The sequence below is a fragment of the Zalophus californianus genome, chromosome 10 (genome assembly GCF_009762305.2).
Source record: "Zalophus californianus isolate mZalCal1 chromosome 10, mZalCal1.pri.v2, whole genome shotgun sequence".
In the NCBI taxonomy this organism is placed as follows: Eukaryota; Metazoa; Chordata; class Mammalia; order Carnivora; family Otariidae; genus Zalophus; species Zalophus californianus.
Window position 1 is genome coordinate 81,472,553 of NC_045604.1, and position 23,315 is coordinate 81,495,867.

The 23,315-nt window shown below is 41.5% G+C and overlaps 1 protein-coding gene across 3 annotated transcripts in view; it reads right to left on the reverse strand.

Moving 5' to 3' along the window:
- Positions 1-13,304, reverse strand: part of PDXDC1 (pyridoxal dependent decarboxylase domain containing 1) — a 50,575-nt gene extending 37,271 nt beyond the window's left edge. The window contains exon 1 of one of the 3 annotated variants that reach the window (XM_027610441.2): positions 13,284-13,304. Coding sequence is in view for 1 of the 3 variants with exons in the window: in XM_027610439.2 (XP_027466240.1) it covers positions 12,865-12,885 (21 nt within the window). In the remaining 2 variants the exon portion in view is untranslated. Of the gene's footprint in view, positions 1-12,864; positions 13,066-13,119; positions 13,203-13,283 lie in introns of those variants that run through there. The other 2 variants (XM_027610440.2, XM_027610439.2) reach the window with 2 other exon arrangements.
- Positions 13,305-23,315: the final 10,011 nt, after the last annotated feature.

Below are 23,315 nucleotides of genomic sequence, written 5' to 3' on the forward strand. Positions count from 1 at the left end.
GACGCTTAATGAATGAGCCACCCAGGCGCCCCAAGAAGAGAAAATCTTAAACCAGCTTCATGCCCAGGGCAGAGCCTGACAACCGGCTCAATCTCACAACGCTGTGATAAATGACCTGAGCCAAAATCAAGAGTTGGATACTTAACTGACAGAGCTACCCAGGCACCCCTCTCCTCAAAATTGTTTTTAAGAAATGCTACTCAGTTTATCCATGTAAGTATGGAAAAATGTTAACTTTAGGGATCTAGTCCAGGGATTTTCCACTTGTGTTCTTCTGAGTCTTAATACTCCCAGGAAGAACTTTGGGGAAGTGGGGTTGGGTAGGCAGCTAGGGCTTTTAGCTCCCTGCCCCCCATTAAGGAGATCAGATCTGTTTTATAACAACAAGAGTTCTAACTTTCACTTGTAGAAGAAATCACTGAAAAGAAGAAAAAAAAAAGTATAGCATGTAAACCTCTGGTGTACCATTTGAGAAGTAAAGAAACTAAGAGAGGTAAAGTGACTGCCTAAGGTCACAAAGCTAATAGGTGACAGAGCGGTGCCAGAACCCTGGTTTCCCGACCCGTTTCTGACCTTTCTATTACATCACACAGACTCCCAAAACGGATTACAAAATAACCGCATAGCCACGTCCGATATGATTTTACACAAGATAGAAAAATTATTTTAAAACTGGTGTTTCCAATAAAATTCACAATTTAAACGTAACATGAGATGGGTTACAAAGCAATCTCAAATGGTCTCTGCGTTCTAAGTTAATGATTATGAGTAGGATGAGGAACAGATAATGGTCAAGAGAATGTATGTGAACTCCTCAGTCTAGTGGTCGTGTTCCTTATCATCCTCATCCCGTGACCCTCCAGCGTGTTCCCAATCACCGGGCCAAATAAAAAGATACACAGCTCTGCTTGATCAACCATACTTCCATGTTTCGTGCCTTTAACACTTGCCCTGTCTGAAACGTCCTGCCTTTTATCTCTCTAGCTATTAAATCCCAATTCGATACTTCCAAGAAACTTTGATGGATAAAACCATTTCATTCTCTTGTATTCTCTTTAAAGATATCAATACCGTTTTGCTAAACCAAAGACTGTGGACCTGCTGCCTCATAAAAAGGATTTTATTTATGGGGGCAACAGAACAGAATACATGAAACTGGGGCCATTCTAATATGCAACTGCCATTTATCCTTATGATTCCTCAATATCCTTTACTGTGAATTTAGAGATGATCTTTCTAGTATATTCTCTCCAATTAGATTATAAGCTTCCTGAAGCCAGTGATTCAGACTCCTACTAATTTTGACTTTCTGTAGTCAGCTTGATTCTTGGGCTGTCATGTTACCTCTGAAACCCCTTAGGAAGGCACAGTATAATGGGCATCAACCTACTGGCTCTAAGTGCAACACAGTTAACGTTTCCTATAGGACTGGAACACAGTTTTTCAGTTGAGAGTACACAAAATAGTTGACTTAGTTTAGAACTCACTTACGAACAATACTTATTTTTAAAAACCAGAATTCACGTGTGATGGCAAGATGCTTACACTGTGAAAGGCAGGTGGAAAACACAGCTTCGAGTTCCCACATGGGAGTCTCTCTGTACAGAGCCCGTGCTCAGTTGAGATGAATGGCTTACATTTAAATTGCTCTAGCTCCTCCTCTCTTTCAGGAAGTGAAGTCCAGGGTGGAGGAGGTGGCGGAAAGTGGGTGGCTAGGGAAAATCACACTTAAACTTTCAGTAAATTAAATGTGAATATGATGGGTCTCCAAAGCCACACACCCTTCAAGGGCTTGTTAACTGGGTAAATCCAAAATATAAAATGTTATCCAGCTGCAGGATAATACTACATTCTGTCAAGGAACGCTCTAAGAAAAATGTGTATTTGTTAATCGGTTCCTTAAAACTAAAAACCATGCCTCCACAGGCTTCTAGTGAGGGCAGCTGTGATTATCTAATTCACATTTCTTACCCTCAGTACCTGTTACAGTGCCAGACAAGGGCAGTTGTGTGGTAAATGTAATAAACAACAGCAGGGCAACAGCCAGACACAAATCTAAATGAATGAAAAATTAAATTTGTATAAAGATATCTATTACTCAGGGGACACCTGGGCGGCTCAGTTACGTGCCTGCCTTCAGCTCAGGTCATGATTCCAGGGTCCTGGGATTGAGCCCCACATCAGGCTCCTTGCTCAGCAAGGAGCCTGCTTTTCCCTCTCCCTCTGCCTGCTGCTCCCCCTGCTTGTGCGTTTGTGCTCTCTGACAAATAAAATCTTTAAAAAAATAGTAAATAAAAAAATAAAAGTAGACTGTTTTAAAAAAAGGTACCTATTATTCAATATTTAGATTAAGATTGTTTTAGGATTTTGAAGGGAAAAAAACAGTATTCTGTGCTAGGTTCCTAGGAAGAACATCCTATCATTTTTTTAATTCCTTAGCACCAAGCACAGGATCTAGCACAGAAAAAGGGCTCAATGAGATTTGTGTTCCTTAATAATTACTAATAATTACTGGACTGCTTACTATATTCCAGGCATTAGTCCAACTAATACTTTTATATGCATTACTTCCTGACTAACCCAAAGGCAGTTATTATGCTTTAGGGCCAGAATTTATTTTTTTTAATTCAATTAATTAACATAGTGTATTATTAGTTTCAGAAGTAGAGTTCAGTGATTCATCAGTCTTATATAATACCCAGTGCTCATTACATCATGTGCCCTCTTTACTGTCCATCACCCAGTTACCCCATTCCCCCACCTCCCTCTGCTCCAACAACTCTGTTTCCTATGATTAAGAGTCTCTTATGGTTTGTCTCCCTCTCTGATTTTATCTTGTTTCATTTTTCCCTCCCTTCCCCTATGATCCTGTTTTGTTCCTTAAATTCCACATATAAGTGAGATATGATACTTGTCTTTCTGACTGATTTATTTCGCTTAGCATAATACCCTCTAGTTCCATCCACATCGTTGCAAATGGCAAGATTTCATTTTTTGATGGCTGAGTAGTAGTCCATTGTATATATATATACATCTTCTTTATCCATTCATCTGTTGATGGACATCTAGGCTCTTTCTGTAGTTCCACTACTGTGGACATTGCTGCTATAAACATTGGGGTGTAGGGCCAGAATTTAAAACAATCCTGTGCTACCCTAAAACTAGTGCTCTTAACCCTAGGCAATACTGCTTTTCAATTTTATCAAATTAGTAAACAAAGCAACTCACACTTTGAAAAAGCCCTGTACTCAATAAAGACTCCCCCCACCTTTTTTAAGGTAGGTTCCATGTCCAGCATGGAGCCCAAGGCAGAACTTGAACTCATGACCCTGAGATCAAGACCTGAGCTGAGATCAAGAGTTGGATGCTTAACCAACTGAACCATCCAGGTGCCCCAGGCCTCACTTTAAAGATGATCCTTGCTTAATGTTTTCACCTAGATAAAAAGTGTATCAAAAAGCTCTCCCTATTGGGAAAATTTCACAGTGTCAACTAAATAACCAAAAACTTACAATCAAAACAAGGACATTTTCAAGAGTGAAGGAGCACTATTAATAATTAAGCCATGACAACAGGTATGGGTGTGAGGTTTTCAGATGCTTTTCTAGGAAAGGGAGCAGGACGCCAACTCAGACTTCTGAGCTGGACACCCATGGCCCCTGCTCACCTTGGGTCCCTAAGCCTTAAAGAGGCTTGCAGCAATCATACTGTTAAAAAAAAAAAAACTAACCAAAACAGTGCAACATTTTCAGACTGTGTGTACCTAATCTCAAAACCACTGTATGCTCATTACTGAGGATTCAGAGACAGCTATTAGACTGTTAGTCATCAGATTGTAAATTTATAAATTATATTTCAGTCATGGCTGATTTTGCTGTGTAATGAAGTGGATTCAGTATTTTTGCTTCAATTATATCTAACAAAGATGCGTGGTATGGCTTAATGCAATTTCAAGGCTAAGAACCATTCAATTGTATGGTAATTGTCACAGAACTGAAAGCTCATTTTGTAAAACAAGCTCCATTGTTCGTCATTTTATAAACATTTAAGAGCCATTTTTGTACTAGTTGATTTTCATAATTTTCAGTGTGGAATAGTAAAATATCCTGCCACTATCAGGAGAAGAAATATTACACCTGTAATGTTAAAACATCACCAATTAAGGTTCTCATAATTTAAATGTTGGAGAAAAAAAGAGTCAAATGCAAAGTAAAACAGTAAAAGAAGTCAGGGAGTAATTCCCAAGTTTTCTCAAAGCTAGTAGGAAGTTCTAAATTTGTCTGGAATAGGGCTGCGTGGATTAACAAAAAAAATCACTTATTTTTGCTCTTGGCTAGAATTGTATCAATTCAGTATAAAGTAACACTGGCACTATTCCTACCCTTATTTGGAATACATCCTATTTACTGTTTTGTTCTCTTTCATTTTTTGAAAACTGCTGGTCATGACCTGCTAAGTTGATCTGACATCCCATATACAGGATGTAACCTGTAGGATGGCTGTTGGCAATTATTAACAATCAGATACAATCATTTGTTAATAAAGTTATTTACCAAGAAGTTGTTTATAAGAACTTTTTTTAAAGATATTTATTTATTTATTTATTTGACAGAGAGAGACACAGCAAGAGAGGGAACACAAGGAGGGGGAGTGGGAGAGGGAGAAGCAGGCTTCCCGTGGAGTAGGGAGCCTGATGCGGGACTTGATCCCAGGATCCTGGGACCATGACCTGAGCCGAAGGCAGACACTTAACGACTGAGCCACCCAGGCGCCATATAAGAACCTTTCAAAAGTGGAAACTGCAGTAGGAAAAGAATCTTAGGGCATAAAATTTGGTAACTGTTGCCCTATAGTTACTTTTAAAATGTTTTCAGCTTTCAAGCATGCTTAATCAAGCTCTTGTATGTATTTTTTTTTAAGATTTATTTATTTGAGAGAGGGAATGAGAGAGAGCACATTGAACCAAGTGTGACAACAAAAATCATATATTCATAAAATCATACTTTCACATGAATTAGGAAAAAAAATAACACCTCGAACCCCAAATTCATAGATACTATTGTTTAGCAAAATCTAAGTTAAAGGGGGGGGGCAGATTATAGGAACAGAAAGCATATTTGGGATCCACTGAAAGAGGCACAAGGGAACTTTTAAGGGAGATGCAAATGTTCCATATCTTGATCATGCTGGTGGTTATAGGTCTGTATTTAACGGCCAAAACTCTAACTGTATCATTAAAGTGGTATTTTTATTACACATAAATTGTCCCTCAATTTTAAAAAGGTGGGTGAATTGATTTAAAGTTAATTCTGAAGAAATATTAAGCAAATAATAGTGCAAATGGTACACTGATACGGCAAAATTCAAAGATGGTACGAGTAACTGCTATTTGGGAAACACAGAGCTAACCCTTTAAAGAGAAGCAGCCCCCAGACAAGAGGGAAAAAGGAAGCCGAAAATGTATTTTAAAATACAAAAATCACAACATTCATTAATAGAAGTAAATGATACTGTAGTTTCTAGAAACTTTTTCAGGGGAGGAATGTTCATAATTGGGGAGTTCTAGGACTATTAACAAAGAAAAACTAAAGAATGTGAGAATACCAGCTGCTCATATTTGGAGAGAAGACTATGGTGTCATCAAATGCTAGTTTACAACATACGCATTAGACATGTTAAAAGAAAAAATCACCACCTGAGCGCCTGAGTGGCTAAGTCAGTTAGGCATCTGCTTTCGGCTCGGGTCATGATTCTGGGGTCCTGAGATCGAGCCCCACATCAGGCTCCCTGCTCCGTGGGGAGTCTGCTTCTCCCTCTCCCTCTGCCCCCCCCCCCCACCCTGCTGGTGCTCTCTCTTGCTCTCTCAAATAAACAAAAAACTTTAAAAAAAATCACCACCTTTCTTTAATCGATCAAAGCAATCAGAAAAAGCTCTAAAATAGTTTTTTTTTTAAGATTTTATTTATTTTTGAGAGCAAGCGAGAAAGAGAGAAAGCAAGAACCAGGGGAGGGGCAAAGAAGCAGACCTCCCCACTGAGCAGGGAGCCCAACTTGGACTCGATCCTGGGACTCCAGGATCATGACCTGAGCCAAAGGCAGCTGCTTAACTGACCGAGCCACGCAGGCGCTCCAAAATCCTGTGTTTCTAACATACCAATTTCTGTGGCCTTCCACATCTTTCTAAGCAAGGTGAATCCCGGAGAGTGATACCAAGAAACTATCATCAACTCTCTCAAAATCATTTCTTTTTCTCCCCAGTGAAAACACTGATAGTGCCTATCTAGCACTAGTTCAACAAATACCCCCAATACTACACATCTCTGAGAAGCACACAGCAGCTGCGGCTCCAGGAACACAGCTGTTCCTTTCCTGTCAAGGACGAGAGAACATTTTTGACAGCGATTCTCTAGGAAGTTGATATAGTGCCTTGCAAACCTGGCCTGCCTTTTTGGACTCTCAATTTCTACATTCGTAAATACTTTTGCCTCATTTCAACAGAAAAGTTTTTCATTAAGAACTAGGCACTATTGTCTGTGTCTTCTAAGAACTGGATACTCTTGGAAATCTTATGCTTGAGTGTGTCTGTGAGAACATGAAGACATACTGTAATCACTGGCTCATTAAGTAGCTTAATATTCCCAGGTGAAGAGGGATACTCAAATCTTGCATAGGGCATTAGTATTTAATCTTACCAATTCATCAAGAGGAGAGGCAAAAAAGAACATATGGGGAAATGAAGAGGCAAAAATAGACGGCAGAGAAGAATCTGGTAGGAGGCAGCAGTTAGCTACATCAGATCAAACCTGTCACAGAAGCATGCAGGGGGTTAAAAATAAAGGGGGGGGGGGGCAATTCAAATCACTCTCCTAAAGATATGTGTTGGGAATGCTAGGGATCCAAGTCTAAGTTTCAACAAATGTATTCCTAGAGACCACTCCTCTGGAGAATCAATTCATTCAGGCTTTATATATATTGTGAATAAATGCTTCCCAACAACTACACAGATGGAAAAGTACCACACACCAGGCAAGCTCTATTTCTAAGACATTTACTAGTTCATCTGGAATTACACACTTATTCTGGAACACAAAAAAATTGCCTACAGAAAAGCATGCTATCGTCACTTGAAAATAGAAGCCTTTCATTGAGATGTGCTTCTTATAGGGAGTGCTTCCTAGGACTTGCTGGGGATGGAATCGGAAAGATAAAGATATCCATTATCCTCACCAAGATCACTCTAACCCATACTGAACTGGAACTCCGTAGGACTAACGCTGCTAGCCTTACTTTCTGAGGAAAGGAACCCATCGATTCTGAGGCCTTTGTGTGTTATCTATGCATCTTCAGACCTTTAGGGCTGTGCTGTGTGAAACTGCCTACATTCAACTGTTTTTAATGCACAAAACCCACAACTTAATAGGATTCCATCTAATACAATGTCCAGTCTTATAAGTCAGTCAGTCTCACTAGGATCCTGAGATCACTATAGCTAAATGTTCAATGTCATGGAGTTGCATTTTATTTTATTTTTTAAGTAAGCTCCACGCCCAGCATGGAGCCCAAAATGGGGCTTGAACTCACGACCCTGAGATCGAGACCTGAGCTGAAATCGAGCTGGACACTCAACCCAACTGAGCCACCCAGGCACCCCATGGAGTTGCATTTTAAAGCGAGGGCTGTTTCTGCTTTTCCGCATACAGGAAGAAGGGTTATATTAGGAAAGTGTACTCTTCCCTCAGTCCTTTTAAACTCAGAATGCATTTTCCACAGAAATAAAAAGTGTACAGGGTCCCAGGCTAGACCTCAAGGATGATCCAACTTTAAGGCAACTAAATACTTAGCATTTAATAAAGCAAAAAACAACTGCAGTAACAGAAATCAAAACAAACAAAAAAATTAAAAATAATGAATATTTTCATTTTGAATATTGCTTGGAAAAAATAGATGTATGCTAGATTTTGGGTATTTTCAAAGTGATTGGAGACATATTTTTTATATCTAATTTAACTTCAAAATGTGAAACAGGTTTCCTTTCCCTTATGTTCTACCAGCAATTAATATGAGGCACAATCATATTATAAAGTAAGCATTTACATTTCATTTACACTTTTAAAAAACTCTAGAAAAGACACGGTTCTGATATTCTACCTAAAGAATCTCTTCTACAAAAATCTTTCCTGGTTACTCAATTCCATGCATTCCCCATTTTTTCCTTAATACTTTTTACCCCACCTTGCTACACAAGGATTTGTCTAAACATGTATGCCCCTACCAGAACATAACCTCCTGCAAAGATCAGGTCTAATTCACCTCGTGTTTCTCTCAGCACTGGGCTCTGACCATAGCTGGCCTTCAATAAAACTATAAATCAAAGCAGGCTACTGCTTTAGGTGAAAACAGCTGACATTAAACTCAGGCAACTCCTCTCTATAATTTTAACTCATAATCCTAGATATGGTGGCACACACACTGGACTGGGGATCACCAACAGCTCTGTCACTGATTGCCTCTACAATCTTGAATAAATCAAAAATCACCGAGGCCATAAATTTTTAGGATCAGGAACTTTGCACCATGTTTTCCCAGACACCCAGCATTTGATAATCGTTTACCACTTCAGCCACCGCACACCCCTATGCAAAACCCTTACTTTATGATGATATAGGGATCAGCTTCAAATGAATGCTAAAATTACAGGCTATCATTCCCGTTCCCTTTTCTATGTAAGATCTACAAAGTCAGACCACAGAAAACGGTTATTTTTTTTTTCAAACATGTCTAATAGGTGTTCCTTTCGTGAGCTTTTAAAATAAAAAACAGGAATTGAAATTCTGGTAGTCTTTATCAGTAATAATCAGGAATGTTCCAGTTATGCTCCTACTGCTCCTTGTAAGGATGAAAGAATTTTCCAAAATCAGGTCCAAAGGGCGGGGAGGAACTTCGCTCAGAAAGAGTACAAGAAAAAATAATGGGTAGGGTTGCAATTATTTCGAGCAGAAGCAGAGTCAAAGTTGCCTCTTGGAGAGACAAGAATTAAGAATACAACAAATAAAAGAGCCCCACTCTACAGTGCTGCCCAAAATGGAAATGTTCTACATCTGCACTGTCCGGTAGTGCAGCCACAAGCCACACCATGACTGTCGAGCACTTGAAATGTGCCGAACGAGGAACTGAGTTTTAGATTTTACTTAATTTTAACGAACTAAATTTTTTTAAATAATATATTACGTTATTTTTATTTATTTATTTATTTATTTGAGAGAGAGAGAGAGAGCACATGAGAGGGGGGAAGGTCAGAGAGAGAAGCAGACTCCCTACCGAGCAGGGAGCCCGATGCGGGACTCGATCCAGGGACTCCAGGATCATGACCTGAGCCGAAGGCAGTCGCTTAACCAACTGAGCCACCCAGGTGCCCTAACTAAATTTAAGGAGCCAAATGGGGCTAGCAGCTACCATACCGAACATGCAGCTACAGATTCCCTAAGTCTGTGGGTCTCAACCAGAGGCAGTTTCCCCAACCCCCAGGGAACAATTTCTTCATTTGATGACTTTGGTTCAGAAATGCTACTGGGAGAGGCCAGGGATGCTGCTCAACATTCTACAATGCACAGGACAGCTTCTCACAACAAGAGCATCATCCAGCCCAGAATGCCAGGAGGGCTGAGTTTAAGTTTACTCAAGGTTGGAATTAAAGTAAATGCAAACAAATTGCAATACACTTTGTCCAAATGTAATACCCAGGAAGAACGAGCTTTTCCAAGCAAGAAGAAAAGGTCTGGGCTGTTGTACAAGTTTATTTTTTTTTTTTTTAATTTTTTTAAAAGATTTTATTTATCTATTTGAGAGCGAGAGAATGAGAGACAGCATGAGAGGGAGGAGAGTCAGAGGGAGAAGCAGACTCCCTGCTGAGCAGGGAGCCCGAAGTGGGACTCGATCCCGGGACTCCAGGATCATGACCTGAGCCGAAGGCAGTCGCTTAACCAACTGAGCCACCCAGGCGCCCAGGGCTGTTGTACAAGTTTAAAGTGGCAGGTTTTTACTGAAAAGTGTATATAGGTTTGTTAACTTATTAAGATCTAAAGCATCAGAGTAATTACTTCCTGTGGCATTTTTAAAAAATTTATTATTAATGTAATTGTGAGACTATGCGATAGGGCCTTGTTCCTTATGAGCTGGACATAAGAGTATTGAGGGGCTGAGGCTCCTACATCTACTCTTCCAGTTTGAATGCGCTGCCCCTTCAATTGACCTGTCTTGGTTTCTTGAGACCTCCCTAAGTTCAGATACAACGGATAGTACTGTGAAAGAAAAGTAACCAAAGAAGACGGCTCTGTCATCGCACGTCTCCCATCTACATATTATCTAAAGAAAAAGCAAGAGTACAGGATATTTGGACCAAAGGAAATGTACTAACTGATTCTACTAAATGATGATGGACTACTACATTTTAGAGAGAGCGATTACTTGAAATTAGAGGATGGGAATCAAATAACATTGTGGTTTCTGTAGCTAGTATAAATTATGCAAGGATCAGTTTAAATGGGATCATTCAGAACTGCTCCAATAGTTTATATTTGCAATGTAGAATTTAGCCCAGAGGAGCCTATTCCTCAAAGAAACAGGAATAATGGACACAACTCAATGTTTTTACTTTGATTCAAACTATTTTTCAGAACATGAAATCCTCAACATTCATATTATAGCAATTCTTCCTTTTCTGCCCACTTAGCACCAACAGAAATTGTTCATTACATGTGAGGCCCTCTATTGCTACAGGGAATACAAAAATAAGACATAGTCTTAGTCCTGAAAAACTTACATTCAGAATTTCCACACTGGCCTAAGGCAGAAACTTCCAGCCCACACATTCTGAATTCCTCAAAGATCACTGCCATTTTTGTGAATGTTCCAGTCTTAAGCACTCTGGAGTTTCAGTACCTCTTCAGATCTTCATTTAGAGAGTTTATGATCTTTTATCATCAATTAACATTTATAGGGAGAAACCAGTATAACTGACTAGTTAAATGCCAGAAAAGTAATATTTAAAGTGGGATTCCAACCCACTCTGTTTTTGCAGATTTGCCTATAAAAAACTATTCTCGGAGGAAAGATCACGCCAGTTCTTTTAGGTTTCTAACTGAAAGGACACAAAGCCCATCCTGTCTTATGAAACTGGACAGGAAACAACACTTGAAGGGGCAATCTTAGCATCATTTTATATTCAACTACTGGCGTTACACATAAGATCTAGACCAGGGTTCTCAGCCTCAGCATGACTAACATTTTAAGCAGATATTCTCTGGTATGGAGGCTCTCCTGTGCAAGGTGGGATGTTTAGCAGCATCCTTGGCCTCTACCCACCAGGTGCCAGCAGCACTTCCCTATCCCCGCCCCCCACCCGTTGTGAAAACCAAAAAGGTCTCCAAACAAGTTGCCAAACGTCCCCTAGGGAACAAAACTGCAACCGTGGCTGATAATCACTGACCCAGCCTGTAACTCAAAAGTACCACAAGGTAGACACTGTGTACTAATTAAAAGCCTGGAAAAACTTCATTCCTAGCCATCAAAACATATAACGTTAAAAACATTTTTCTTTTCTGGACTGCATTCCACCCAATTTATGAGAAACCTGAGGTGTAAGCTATACCACTGTGTGCACATGAAGATATCTGGCTGAACTGGTACAATTACTCCCTTCAACTTTCCAGTGACAAGGGAACCAATCTATAGCAGCTCCACACCGAAAAAAAAACATGACAAAGTATGTCATTTCTGCCAGTTCAAAACCAAAACGAGGCAATCTCAAAACACTAGCACTGCTCCCGATTTCTGCATGCACAAAAAAACGAAAACAAACAAAAAACAACGAAGAAAACCCACAAAAAAAACCCCAAAACCGGGTCTGCAGGAGCAGACTCCCAAGCTTGAAGAGGAAGAAGAACTTGGAGGGAAGGCAGGCCAGGTTCTGAAGACAGGTATCCATAAAGGGATCCAAACACTGGTTCTCACGTACGAGCCCTAAATCCGGGACAATTAAAATCCACTCCCTTTGCCAGAGTAGTCAGCCAGGTACATACCGGGGCTGCTTCCCCAAGGAAATCTAGAGGAAAGCGAGGCTATCAGGGGATTTCGGATTCCCCATCCCCCACCCCACGGAAAGGGGGAGCCACAAGCTGTGGAGTAGCAGCAACCCCCAAAACGCAATTCACCATCTACAGAAGACCCATCCCTTCTTGACCTCGGGGGGCGGGGGGGGGGGGTCCCTCACAGGTGTTCACAAACTACAGCATCAGAATCACGTGGGGGAACTTGTTAAACAGGCAGATCCCCGTCCCGCCCCCATGTGGGTCCGACCCGACGGCCGAAAATCGAGGTGTTTACCAAGGGCCCCAGGTGATTCCTATTCATGCTGAAGTTGGAAAACCACTGCTTCAACATTGTTTTCCCCCTAACTTGGAGACCACAGAAAACCTAACAGGCTTGCAGTTGACTCCGAAACCACCGGGGCTTCTGTCCAGGCTCTTCTAGGGCCGTAAATGGTTAGCTCTGTCATCCGAAAGGGTGAGCCGAGCTCGGGCAGGCCCCAAGATCGGCCCCGCGGCCCCCGCACTGGGCTCCGGGCAGAACCGGCCCGGCCTCTCCCGGCCCACGGGGACCCGAGGGACCGCCGGCCCCGTGACGTGACCAGGCCTCAGCCGCGAGCGCCCAGCCGGACGCCCTCGCGGCCAGGCCTCCTCAGGCAGGGCCAGTTAGCCCCCGGGCCCCTCCCCGGTCACAATGGTAGCTCGCGACTGGGAAACAGTCGCCCCAGAGCCGGGGGGCCCCCGGGCCACAGCGCCGCCCCCCAGCAGCCCGAGTACGGACCTTCTCCAGGGACGCGTCCATGGCTGAGGCGGCCGGCGGAGCCCTATGGAGGCTCCGCGGTCCCAGCGCTACTTCCGCCTCCCGCGGACCGCCGCGGTTTCCACGCTGGCAGCGCTGACGTCCCCCGCGGCCGCGGCCGGCGGGGCGGAGACGAGGAGGAGCTGCCGGGCGACGCCGCGGGGTGGGCACTCTGCGGGTCTCAGGGAGGCGGGGCGGGGCCCCTCGGGGTGGGCGGGGCCCTGTGGGCTTCCGTACCTGGCCTTCACGCCGGCCAGCCCTAACGTTCTCAGGTGAGGGGGGGCGAGGCAGGGTGGAGCCGCTCCAAACTTCCAGAAGCCCGTCGCAGGCGTCGGGATAGACATATAATAACTGCAAGTGACCACTCCTGCGCTGAGAGGCTGGAAATGCTCGTGACGCACCTGTAGTTCCGGGCCTAGGCTTCCAAGTTTCCGCCACTGTCAACATCCCTCAGGAATGGAACAGGCCATGCACCACGGAAGGGCGGGGCTGGCGAGCTTCCCCGCGCATGCGCAGGACCGGCAGTTTACTAGGTGCCGACGGGTTTGCGGGGGGTTCAGGTATTAGGTTCCCAAGTGACGCGTGCTCAAAAAAGGGTGCGATCTGGGGTATTTGCCTCAGATCTTACCGCAGGATTCCAGACGGAAAAGACTTTGAGACAGCTGCTCCAGCTTCCTCCATTATGTCAAGCCATAATTATGACTTGTCAGGTGACAATAATAATAGCTGCTCCAGTTCCACTTTATACTGTAACAGCCCTATGATGGAGAAATCGTTGTCCATTTTCCCAATGCAAGTCTAGGTAGGATCCAGACCCAAGCACCCTGACTGCAGCGCCTGTCCGTTACACATACTGCCTCCATAACCGCTTCCATCCCTGCGGTATAATCATGATGTGTTTCCAACAAATGGGAGAGGGTATACATTTGCTTATTATATTCCTTTAATGAGGAAAACGTAAATAGACTAGTCTACCACGTTTGCAGCCAGAAAAATACTTCACCAAAGACCGATGACGTTAAAACCACAAAACCATCCCCTTTCTCTCCTGTGCACATCTCTTCTGAAATCTGCGTAAATGACTGGGTCACATTTTCAGTGTAGTAGTTACATGTTTTGTGCTATCTAACTTGTGTTTGGTAAATTGCCCAGTTATGTTAATAAAATCGTTTTCTACCAAAAGAAGCCTTGTGTGCCGGTTCATAGCGTACCATGGGAACTATTCAGATTCTCCAAAGAGTTCTGCAAAAGAAGGAAAGATAGATTTGTCTATTTATGTCTTCCAAGGTCTAACATTGAATGTACCTCTACTTGAGCAAAACAAATCACTTTTTCTAACTTATGAAAACGTTCAGGGAACCTGGCTGGCTCAGTCAGTTAAGCGTCTGCCTTCATCTCAGGTCATGATCCCAGGCTGCTGGGATAGAGTCACCCATCTGGCTCCCTGCTGGGTGGGGAGCCTGCTTCACCCTCTCCCTCTGCTCGCCCCCTCCTGCTTGCTCTCACTCTCTAGTGCTCTCTCTCTCAAATAAATAAATAAAATCTTTTTAAAAAATTGAAAGAACTGTGCAGTGAACAACCACGTGCCCACTTTCTAGATGCTACAATGAACATTTCCCTATATTTGCTTTGTTTCATAAGCATCTATCCATCAATATGTCTTCTGTTTTGATACACTTTAAAGTTGCAGACATCAATATATTTCACCCCCGAAGATCTCAGCATGGATATCATTCAAAATTCATAATTTCTAAAGCCACCTCCAAGTATCTTTGCATTATATTACAAAGTAGATTCTACAAAACAAACTAGAGAGATGAAACTAACCTTTTCTATTCTAAAAGTAAACTTTAAAACATGAAAATTATTCCCCCATGAAAAAGTGGGAATAACTGGTTCGTTTAATATTTACCCAAATAGTGCTGGCTTTGGCAGCACATATGCTAATATTTACCCAAATATACTCGTTGGCTGCCACCTTGGACAGTTATGTGCTAGAAATACAAAAATAAGATACTATCCCTGCCTTTAAGGAAACACTGTTTAGAGCAGGGGTTTTTACTTTGGGACCCAGGGGAAGGCCTGTGAAACTCCTGAAACTATACCCCAAATTTTGTATGTGAGTGCATTTGTCTGGGGAAAATGTATGGTCCATAACTTTCATTTTATACTCAAGTCTGTTAAAACCATTTGCCTGTGGATGGACAGATATATAAGCTGATAAATTATAACTCAGCATTCTATGAGCTAGTACAGACGTAAGAAAAAATATGGTAGGAAGCCAAAACATGAAATCACTCATTGTGAGAACATTTGGCTTATACGTGCTGATATAGACCTTTTCTTGATTAATAGGCAAAAAGCAAACCAAATAAAAAAAGTTTGTGGTTATTTTCCCCTTTGAGTCCATTCACATGATTTTTGTTGCATCCTGATTGATATTTACATAACCATATTGTAGATGTTGCCTTTAACCTGTAACTTTTTGAATCAACCAAGTGACACATATGGAAAATGTATTTATTATTCACCATGGCATTGTAAAATTAATAAATTACCAAAAAGTGACAGGGAAGAAGCAAGGTGAGTAGGAATGTAAATGGAATCACGAATGTCTTCAACTTCATTTCAGAGTGTAAGTAAATACTCTTTAAAAGGGCTAAATCAAGATTCAAAATTTTAAGTGTAATATTTAAAGGCATAAAGAGTGTTCACTTTCATTTCTAGAAGAAATAAAATTAAGTGACAAAAATCAGGAGGCAGAGAGGATAGGAGAGCTGGTGCAAATGGCAATAAATTTCCGATTTTTCAGAGCAAGGAAACAATAGATTCTAAATTAAGAAACAGATACAAGGATTTTTTTTACAAAATAAAAAGTGGAAGCTTCTATGGAATGGGAGTAGGAGTTTAGAGATGAGGGAAAAGAAATTGGCAATATCCTATTTTATATTCTTCTGCACTATCTGAATTTATAGCATTTGCATGCATTTCTCTTATGAATTAAAAAAAAGTTAAGTAAATTACCTATAAAAAATAGATTTCAATCATTTTTTAAACCTTACCCAGCAATTTCAGAGAGAAGTCTGCAATTCCTAAAGGCGACTTGAGGTGGCAACGCTGAGACCTTGCTTCATTAGTTTCACCAAGTTCATGAACATAGTTTAAAAAAACAAAACAGGGTGCCTGGGTGGCTCAGTTGGTTAAGCGACTGCCTTCGGCTCAGGTCATGATCCTAGAGTTCCGGATCGAGTCCCACATCGGGCTCCCTGCTCGGCAGGGAGTCTGATTCTCCCTCTGACCCTCTTCCCTCTTGTGCTCTCTCTCTCTCTCTCAAATAAATAAATAAAATCTTTAAAAAAAATAAAAAAACAAAAAAACAGGTTTTGTTGTTAAAATATAGGAAACAAGGGCACCTGGGTGGCTCAGTCATTGAGCGTCTGCCTTCGGCTCGGGTCATGATCCCAGGGTACTGGGATTGAGCCCCGCATGGGGCTCCCTGCTCAGCGGGAAGCCTGCTTCTCCCTCTCCCACTCCCCCTGTTTGTGTTCCCTCTCTCACTGTGTCTCTCTCTGTCAAATAAATAAAATCTTTAAAAATATATATACAGGAAACAGCTTAAAAGAAATGAATTGTCCTTTTGACTAACACCCTATAATCACCATCCCCTCCATGAGAGGAACCTTCTTGGACACCCTATAAATCCTCTGGGAGCCCCTGCCTGAAACAATCCCAGCTCCCCCACCCCAAGAAAAAATAACCACTTTCTGACCTTTACAGCAATCATGTCCTTACAATTACTTTGTAGTTTTACCACCCAAATATGCATTCATAAATGCTATAAAAATATATCTATAAATATATATACATAGTTTAATATAGTCTATATACATATACACTCACTTTTAATCTATAGGTTTTCCTATATCTTTCTTTTTCCTTTACATTTAATTTATTGAAGACATCAGGTTACTGTTCTAGAATTTTCCTTAGTCTGGATTTTCCTCTGTTCTCTGTATTTCCTGCAAATTGGTAGTTGGATCTAAGGCTTAATCAGGTTCAGGTTTGAAGGTTCTGCGGACCTATTCAGAGACGGCTGTTGTTCTCTTCATCAAGAGGCATGCAGTACCTGGTTTTCTCTTTTTGTGTTGTTAGCAGGCATCAACATTCCTTACTTTATATTAATTCTGACCTAAATGAGAAAAGCTGTGAATTTTCTCATGCCACCTACATTTTTATATCCAAGGAAGTTTGCCAAGATACGATTTCTTATCACCCTTTCATTGTTGTCTGACATAATTTTAGACGTAGGAAAGTTGCAAGAGGCGTACAAAGAATTCTTAAGCTCTTCACCCAAATTCCCCAAATGTTAACATGTCACTGCATTTGTTAAAATGAATACATAAATATGAATATACACATATTTTTTCTCTGAATCATTTCCTATTTGGTTGCAGATGATGTCCTTTCATCTCTAAATAATTTAATGATATTACTCTATTCATATTTTGACAATTTTCCCTGTAAAGTCCTTAATAGAAAGTCTGGAATAGGGGTGCCTGGGTGGCTCAGTCAGTTAAGCGTCTGCCTTCGGCTCAGGTCATGATCTCAGGGTCCTGGGATGGAGTCCGGCATCGGGCTCCCTGCTCAGCACGGAGCCTGCTTCTCCCTCTCCCTCTGCTGCTCCCCCTGCTTGTGCTCTCTCTCTGTGTGTCAAATAAATAAGTAAAATCTTTTTAAAAATTTTTCTAAAAAAAGCATAAAAGAAAAAAGAAAGTCTGGAATAGTGTGCTCTTGAATGGTTCTTTAGTCTTCATATATCTCACAACAGATTGGAATACAGGACAAATACTTTGTAGAATGTTCATCAGTGTGTGATTTCCACCTATTTTTAGAAGATCCTAATGTATATTTAGAATGCGTAGTGCTTTTCCTCCATATGAACCTTGTATGGACCAGAGCCCCACCTGATATAGAAGTAGACAAATTTCTTATTTTTTTTTCACAAATCTCAGATAAGAAATAATCATGTTTTCCTCCCAAGAAGCCTACAAAAGATTATAAAAGTATTCTTTCAACTGTAGACTTATAAAGCAAAGGTATAAATATTGGATTACACAGGGGCCAGCTTTTCCCTGGTTCATAGAAGAACACACTGTACGAGTTCAGATTCTAGATCCAAATAAATCTGGGCCCTTCAAACCGAAAAGCTACTTGGGCCAATTGCTTAACTTGTGCTGTTTTCATTTACTGATCTGAAAATTCAGGTTATACTCATCTTTTAGTGTTCTTCAAGCATTCTTGTGGCTTTTACATCCCAAAACAAGCAAACAACCCCCTCCCCCTGGGGAGCACAGTTACCTTTATGGTCTCAGTTTTCCTCACACATGTACCACCAATTCATTTCAATCTGGCTTCAGCTGCTTCATGCCACCTAAACTTCACTAAAATCATCCCCATTCATTTTACACGATGTGTCCCCTGCATTAGATCCGGATAATCGCCTCCTTTTTGTTTTGTTTTGTTTTGTTTTTTTAAGATTTTATTTATTTATTTGAGAGAGAGAATGGGAGACAGCACGAGAGGGAAGAGGGTCAGAGGGAGAAGCAGACTACCCGCTGAGCAGGGAGCCCGATGCGGGACTCGATCCCGGGACTCCAGGGTCATGACCTGAGCCGAAGGCAGTCGCTTAACCGACTGAGCCACCCGGGCGCCCTAATCGCCTCCTTTTTGAAACCAAGACTCCCCTTGCTTCCCCAGATCAAGTTCTCCCAGTCATGCTCTTTGTCTGCCTGCCTCTTCCCCATCCTTTGTCCTCTCTCCAACATTTAATTGCTGGATTTCCTCAGCACTCAGGCCGAACACTCTTTTTCTCCCTCTGCCTTGTGTCCCCCGCTCTTTCCCTTAACATCTATACCAACGTTGTTTTCAAACTCACAGTCAACTCGTCAATGAGTTGTGAGATCAATTTAGTGGGTCGTGACTAGCAATTTTGGAAAAACTGAATTGGAATAGAAAACATCATGGCACATAATAGGGAGGAAGGATAATTAGGAAACAATCCAAATGTCCATGAACAGGCAAAAAGAAAAATATCTGTTGCCTACCCATATGACACCAGCCGTAAAAAGGTACAAACTACTGACACGTGGAACATTATGAAAGTCAGCATTTTCTGTAAAGGTTCAGGTGGCAAATGGTAAATATTTTAGGCTTTGGGGACCATTCAGCCTGTCACAACTCTGAAGAGCATGAAAGTAGTCATAGACAATATGTAAACGAATGAGTCAATGCTATGTCCCAATAAAACTTTATTTATGGACCCTGGATTTTGAATTTCACACAATTTTCACATCATGAAATAGTCTTCTTCTGTTCCCCCCCAAGCCCCAACCATTTGAAAATATAAAGCCATTCTTAGCTCTTGTATTTTTTTTTTTTTTTTTTTTTTGGTCCTCAGATGTTTATATAGTCAGTGGGCCAGATTTGGCCTAGAGGCTGTAGTTTGCAGATTCCTTTCACAGATGACCCTCAGAAACATTATGCTGAGTGAAAGAAGCCAAATATAAATGAATACATACGCTGTGTAATTCCAGTTACATGAAATTCTAGGCAGTGCAGACTCACCTGTAATGACAGAAAGCCTGGGGCCAGGGATAGAGGGGAATTAACTGCACATGGGTGATAGGGAATTTTGGGAGGTGATAGAAATTTTATTTATTTATTTATTTAAAGATTTTATTTATTTATTTGAGAGAGAAAGAATGAGACAGAGAGAGCATGAGAGGGGGGCGGGTCAGAGGGAGAAGCAGACTCCCCGCCGAGCAGGGAGCCCAATGCAAGACTCTATTCCAGGACTCCAGGATCATGACCTGAGCTGAAGGCAGTGGCTTAACCAACTGTGGCACCCAGGTACCCAGAAATTTTATTTTAAATTGTGGTATACAGAGGTATATGCCTTTTCCCAACTCGTTGAACTATACATGTAATATGGATATATTTTACTAAATGTAAATAAAGTTCATAAAGTTGATAAAATTATATCAATAAAGTTGATAAAAAATATCAGAGTGTATTGCATGTGGTAAGGGTCACCCTGTTTCCAAAACTTGTGATCCAGTTACGTACATTCATAGATGGGCATCGAACTCATCCTCTTCTGCCCACAACAAAGGGCTCCTCGACATTCTCCATTCCAGTAAAGGCACCATCACCTACCTGGTGGTTCAACCCAGGAAACTGGTGTCTTTCTCACCTATTTCTCTTTCCCCAACCTCTTCCAATCCAGATACCTCTTAAATATCTCTCACAGCAGTCCACATCTCCATCTCCACACCTTGACCGTGCCATGCCCAAGCAATCTCTGTAGCCAAACCGTTCTGAACACAGCCACTAGACTAATCTGTTAAACAGGGGAATAGGATCCTCTGCGTAGAAGCCTTGGGTTGTCCATGGAGTGAAGCATATATCCTTCACATGGCCCACAAATATAGTGTAGTGTCTTTCTACCTCCTTGCATATCAGCTCTCATTTTTCTTTTCTCCTTCTCCTTCTTCTTCTTCTTCTTGATTTTATTTATTTGAGAGAGTGAATGAGAAAGAGAGAGAGAGAGAGAGAGAGAGAGAAGGAGCAGGGGGAGGGGCAAAAGGGGAGGGAGAAGCAGACTCCCCGCTGAGCAGGGAGCCCAACGTGGGGCTCAATCTGGAGACTCTGGGATCATAACCTGAGCTGAAGGCAGATGCTTAACCGACTGAGCCACCCTGGCACCCCTCCCTTGTGCTTCTAATACAGCAGGTTCCTTCATGAGAAGTGGTTTTCTTTAACTGGTTGTTCTTTCCTTCCTTCCCCTTGTTAAACTTCTAACCTCTTTGGTAGAAGTTTAAGTATTATTTTCTCAGGGAAATGTCATAAGTGTTTGTATAGGCACCTTCACTTCCTCTTCCATGTACTTAGAGCAATTGTAATTATTTGCTTAATGTCTGTCTCCCATGACAGACGATAAATGCTATTTCTGCAGATACAGTCTGTCCATAATATTATTTTGTCCCCAGTAACTAGCAGGTAGACTCTAAAAATGGTTGTAGAATGAACAGATGGATGGATAATGAATCTACACACTGGCACAATGTGAAGATTTTATCTCCAGACATTTCCAGTGCTTCCAGTCTGGTTTTAATGAGTATTACACGTTAAAGACATTCCATGGGCCAAGCAAGCAATTTTACATCCCAAGTCTCCATAGCCTAGTGTCTGGGATGTAGTGAGAATTCAGTGAATGCATTAATTATTTAATTTATTTATTAAGTAAATAAATAAATTGAATGCATTAATTCAACAAATACTTTCCGAGAGTCCACTGTATGCCAGGCAGTGTTCTACAAATCAGGGATATGATGACTGAAAGAGTCTCTGCATTTGTGGATCTTACATTCCGTTGGAATGGAGAGATAACAAATAGCTCTATAATACTAAGTAGTTGTACGTGCCATCAGGAAAACAGAGCAGGATAAGAGAACAGAGAGTAAATTATGAATGAATCCATCCCTCGGGCTGTAAATTTGAAATCTCTGTTCCAGAACATGGAGAATATTTGTTCACTGATAATTAGCTGGAAATAAAAGAATATTAACCAAACCGACCACTACAATAGACAATTTATCATTAATTTTCAAGAACTTGATGAAGGCATTCCCATTGATTTTTCTATTATTCAAAGGACCTTTCTTTGATTTTTGAGCAGTTCTCACCATTCACAGACTTATCATTATCCAAATATCATGGGAGCAGGGTTGGGCATGAGGTGTTGGAAAATCTGAAGCAGGTGTGTTAAGATTGGTGCAGCCATATGAAAAAAAATTTTTTTAACTGACTTTTTTAAAAAAAGATTTTATTTATTTATTTGGCAGAGAGATAGAGAGAGAGAACAAGCAGGCAGAGAGGCAGGCAGAGGGAGAGGGAGAAGCAGGCTCCCCGCCAAGCAGGGAGCCCAATGTGGGGCTTGATCCCAGGACCCTGGGATTATGACCTGAGCCGAAGGCAGCCGCTTAACCAACTGAGCCACCCAGGCGCCCCTGACATCTTTTTTTTTAACGATTTTTTTAAAAGATTTATTTATTTATTTTGAGAGAGTGAGAATGAGAGAGAGAGAGTACATGAGAGTGGGGAGGGTTAGACGAGAAGCAGGCCCCTCACCGAGCAGGGAGCCTGATGCAGGACTCGATCCCGGGACTCCAGGATCATGACCTGAGCCGAAGGCAGTCGTTTAACCAACTGAGCCACCCAGGCGCCCCCTTTTTTTAACGATTTTATTTATTTATTTGAGAGAGAGAGAATGAGAGATAGAGAGCATGAGAGGGAAGAGGGTCAGAGGGAGAAGCAGACTCCCCTCTGAGCAGGGAGCCCGATGTGGGACTCAATCCCGGGACTCCAGGATCATGACCTGAGCTGAAGGCAGTCGCTTAACCAACTGAGCCACCCAGGCGCCCCCTAACTGACATTTTAAGCTACATTTCAACTTAAGTTTAAGACTTTTTCTTCCCTAAAGTAAAACTTGGATGATACTGAGTATTTTAGTTGACATGGTAAAAAGGTAAAAGAGTGTAAAAAGGTAAATTCTACCTTTCACTTGTTTCAGATTTATTTATGTTTTATGAAATAATTTAGCCTTCTCTGAAACTGTGTGTCCCAAAGGATAATGAACAAAAACATTAACATACAGTAATTAAAAAGGAAAAAATGTGCAAATGGTCAATAAACACACTGAAAATCAACATTACTACTGATCAAAAATGCAAAAATCAAGTGAGATAGCATTTCTCCTTATCAAAGTAACAAAGTTTTTGGTTTTTTTTTAATAATAATATCTACTGTTAGGGGCAGCTGGGTGGTTCAATCAGTGAAGCGTCTGCCTTTGGCTCAGGTCAGGATCTCAGGGTCCTACCATCGAGCCCCATGTCGGGCTCCCTGCTCAGCGGGGAGTCTGCTTCTCCCTCTGCCCCCACCCCCAATTGTGCTCTCTCTCTCTCTCTCTCTCTCTCTTGCTCTCTCTCAAGTAAATAAATAAAATCTTAAAAAAAATAGTATCAACTGTTAAAGTAGAAGAAAATACTCTTATTCATTACTGATAGAATTTCATATTGTTATTAAACCTTTTATAGGCTTCAATGATACTGAACAGAATCAGTTTGGCACTTTATCATCTTCTGGCTCCAAATCCACTATTTTTGCCTGCTCTGTAACAATGGGTCTGGGCCTTGCAAATATTTGCCCCTCACCAGCTGGTGCGATGTTAAGTTTTTTCAGTAGAGGGCGCTGGGGAGACATTGCAGGAAGCAAGGGTTTTGTTTCCAGGTTCTTCCCAGTGCCCAGCTCCTGCCGCTGGTCTTGAACGTAAAGAAAACTACTGTGTGTCTCCTCTACTCTCAATTCTTCATTTC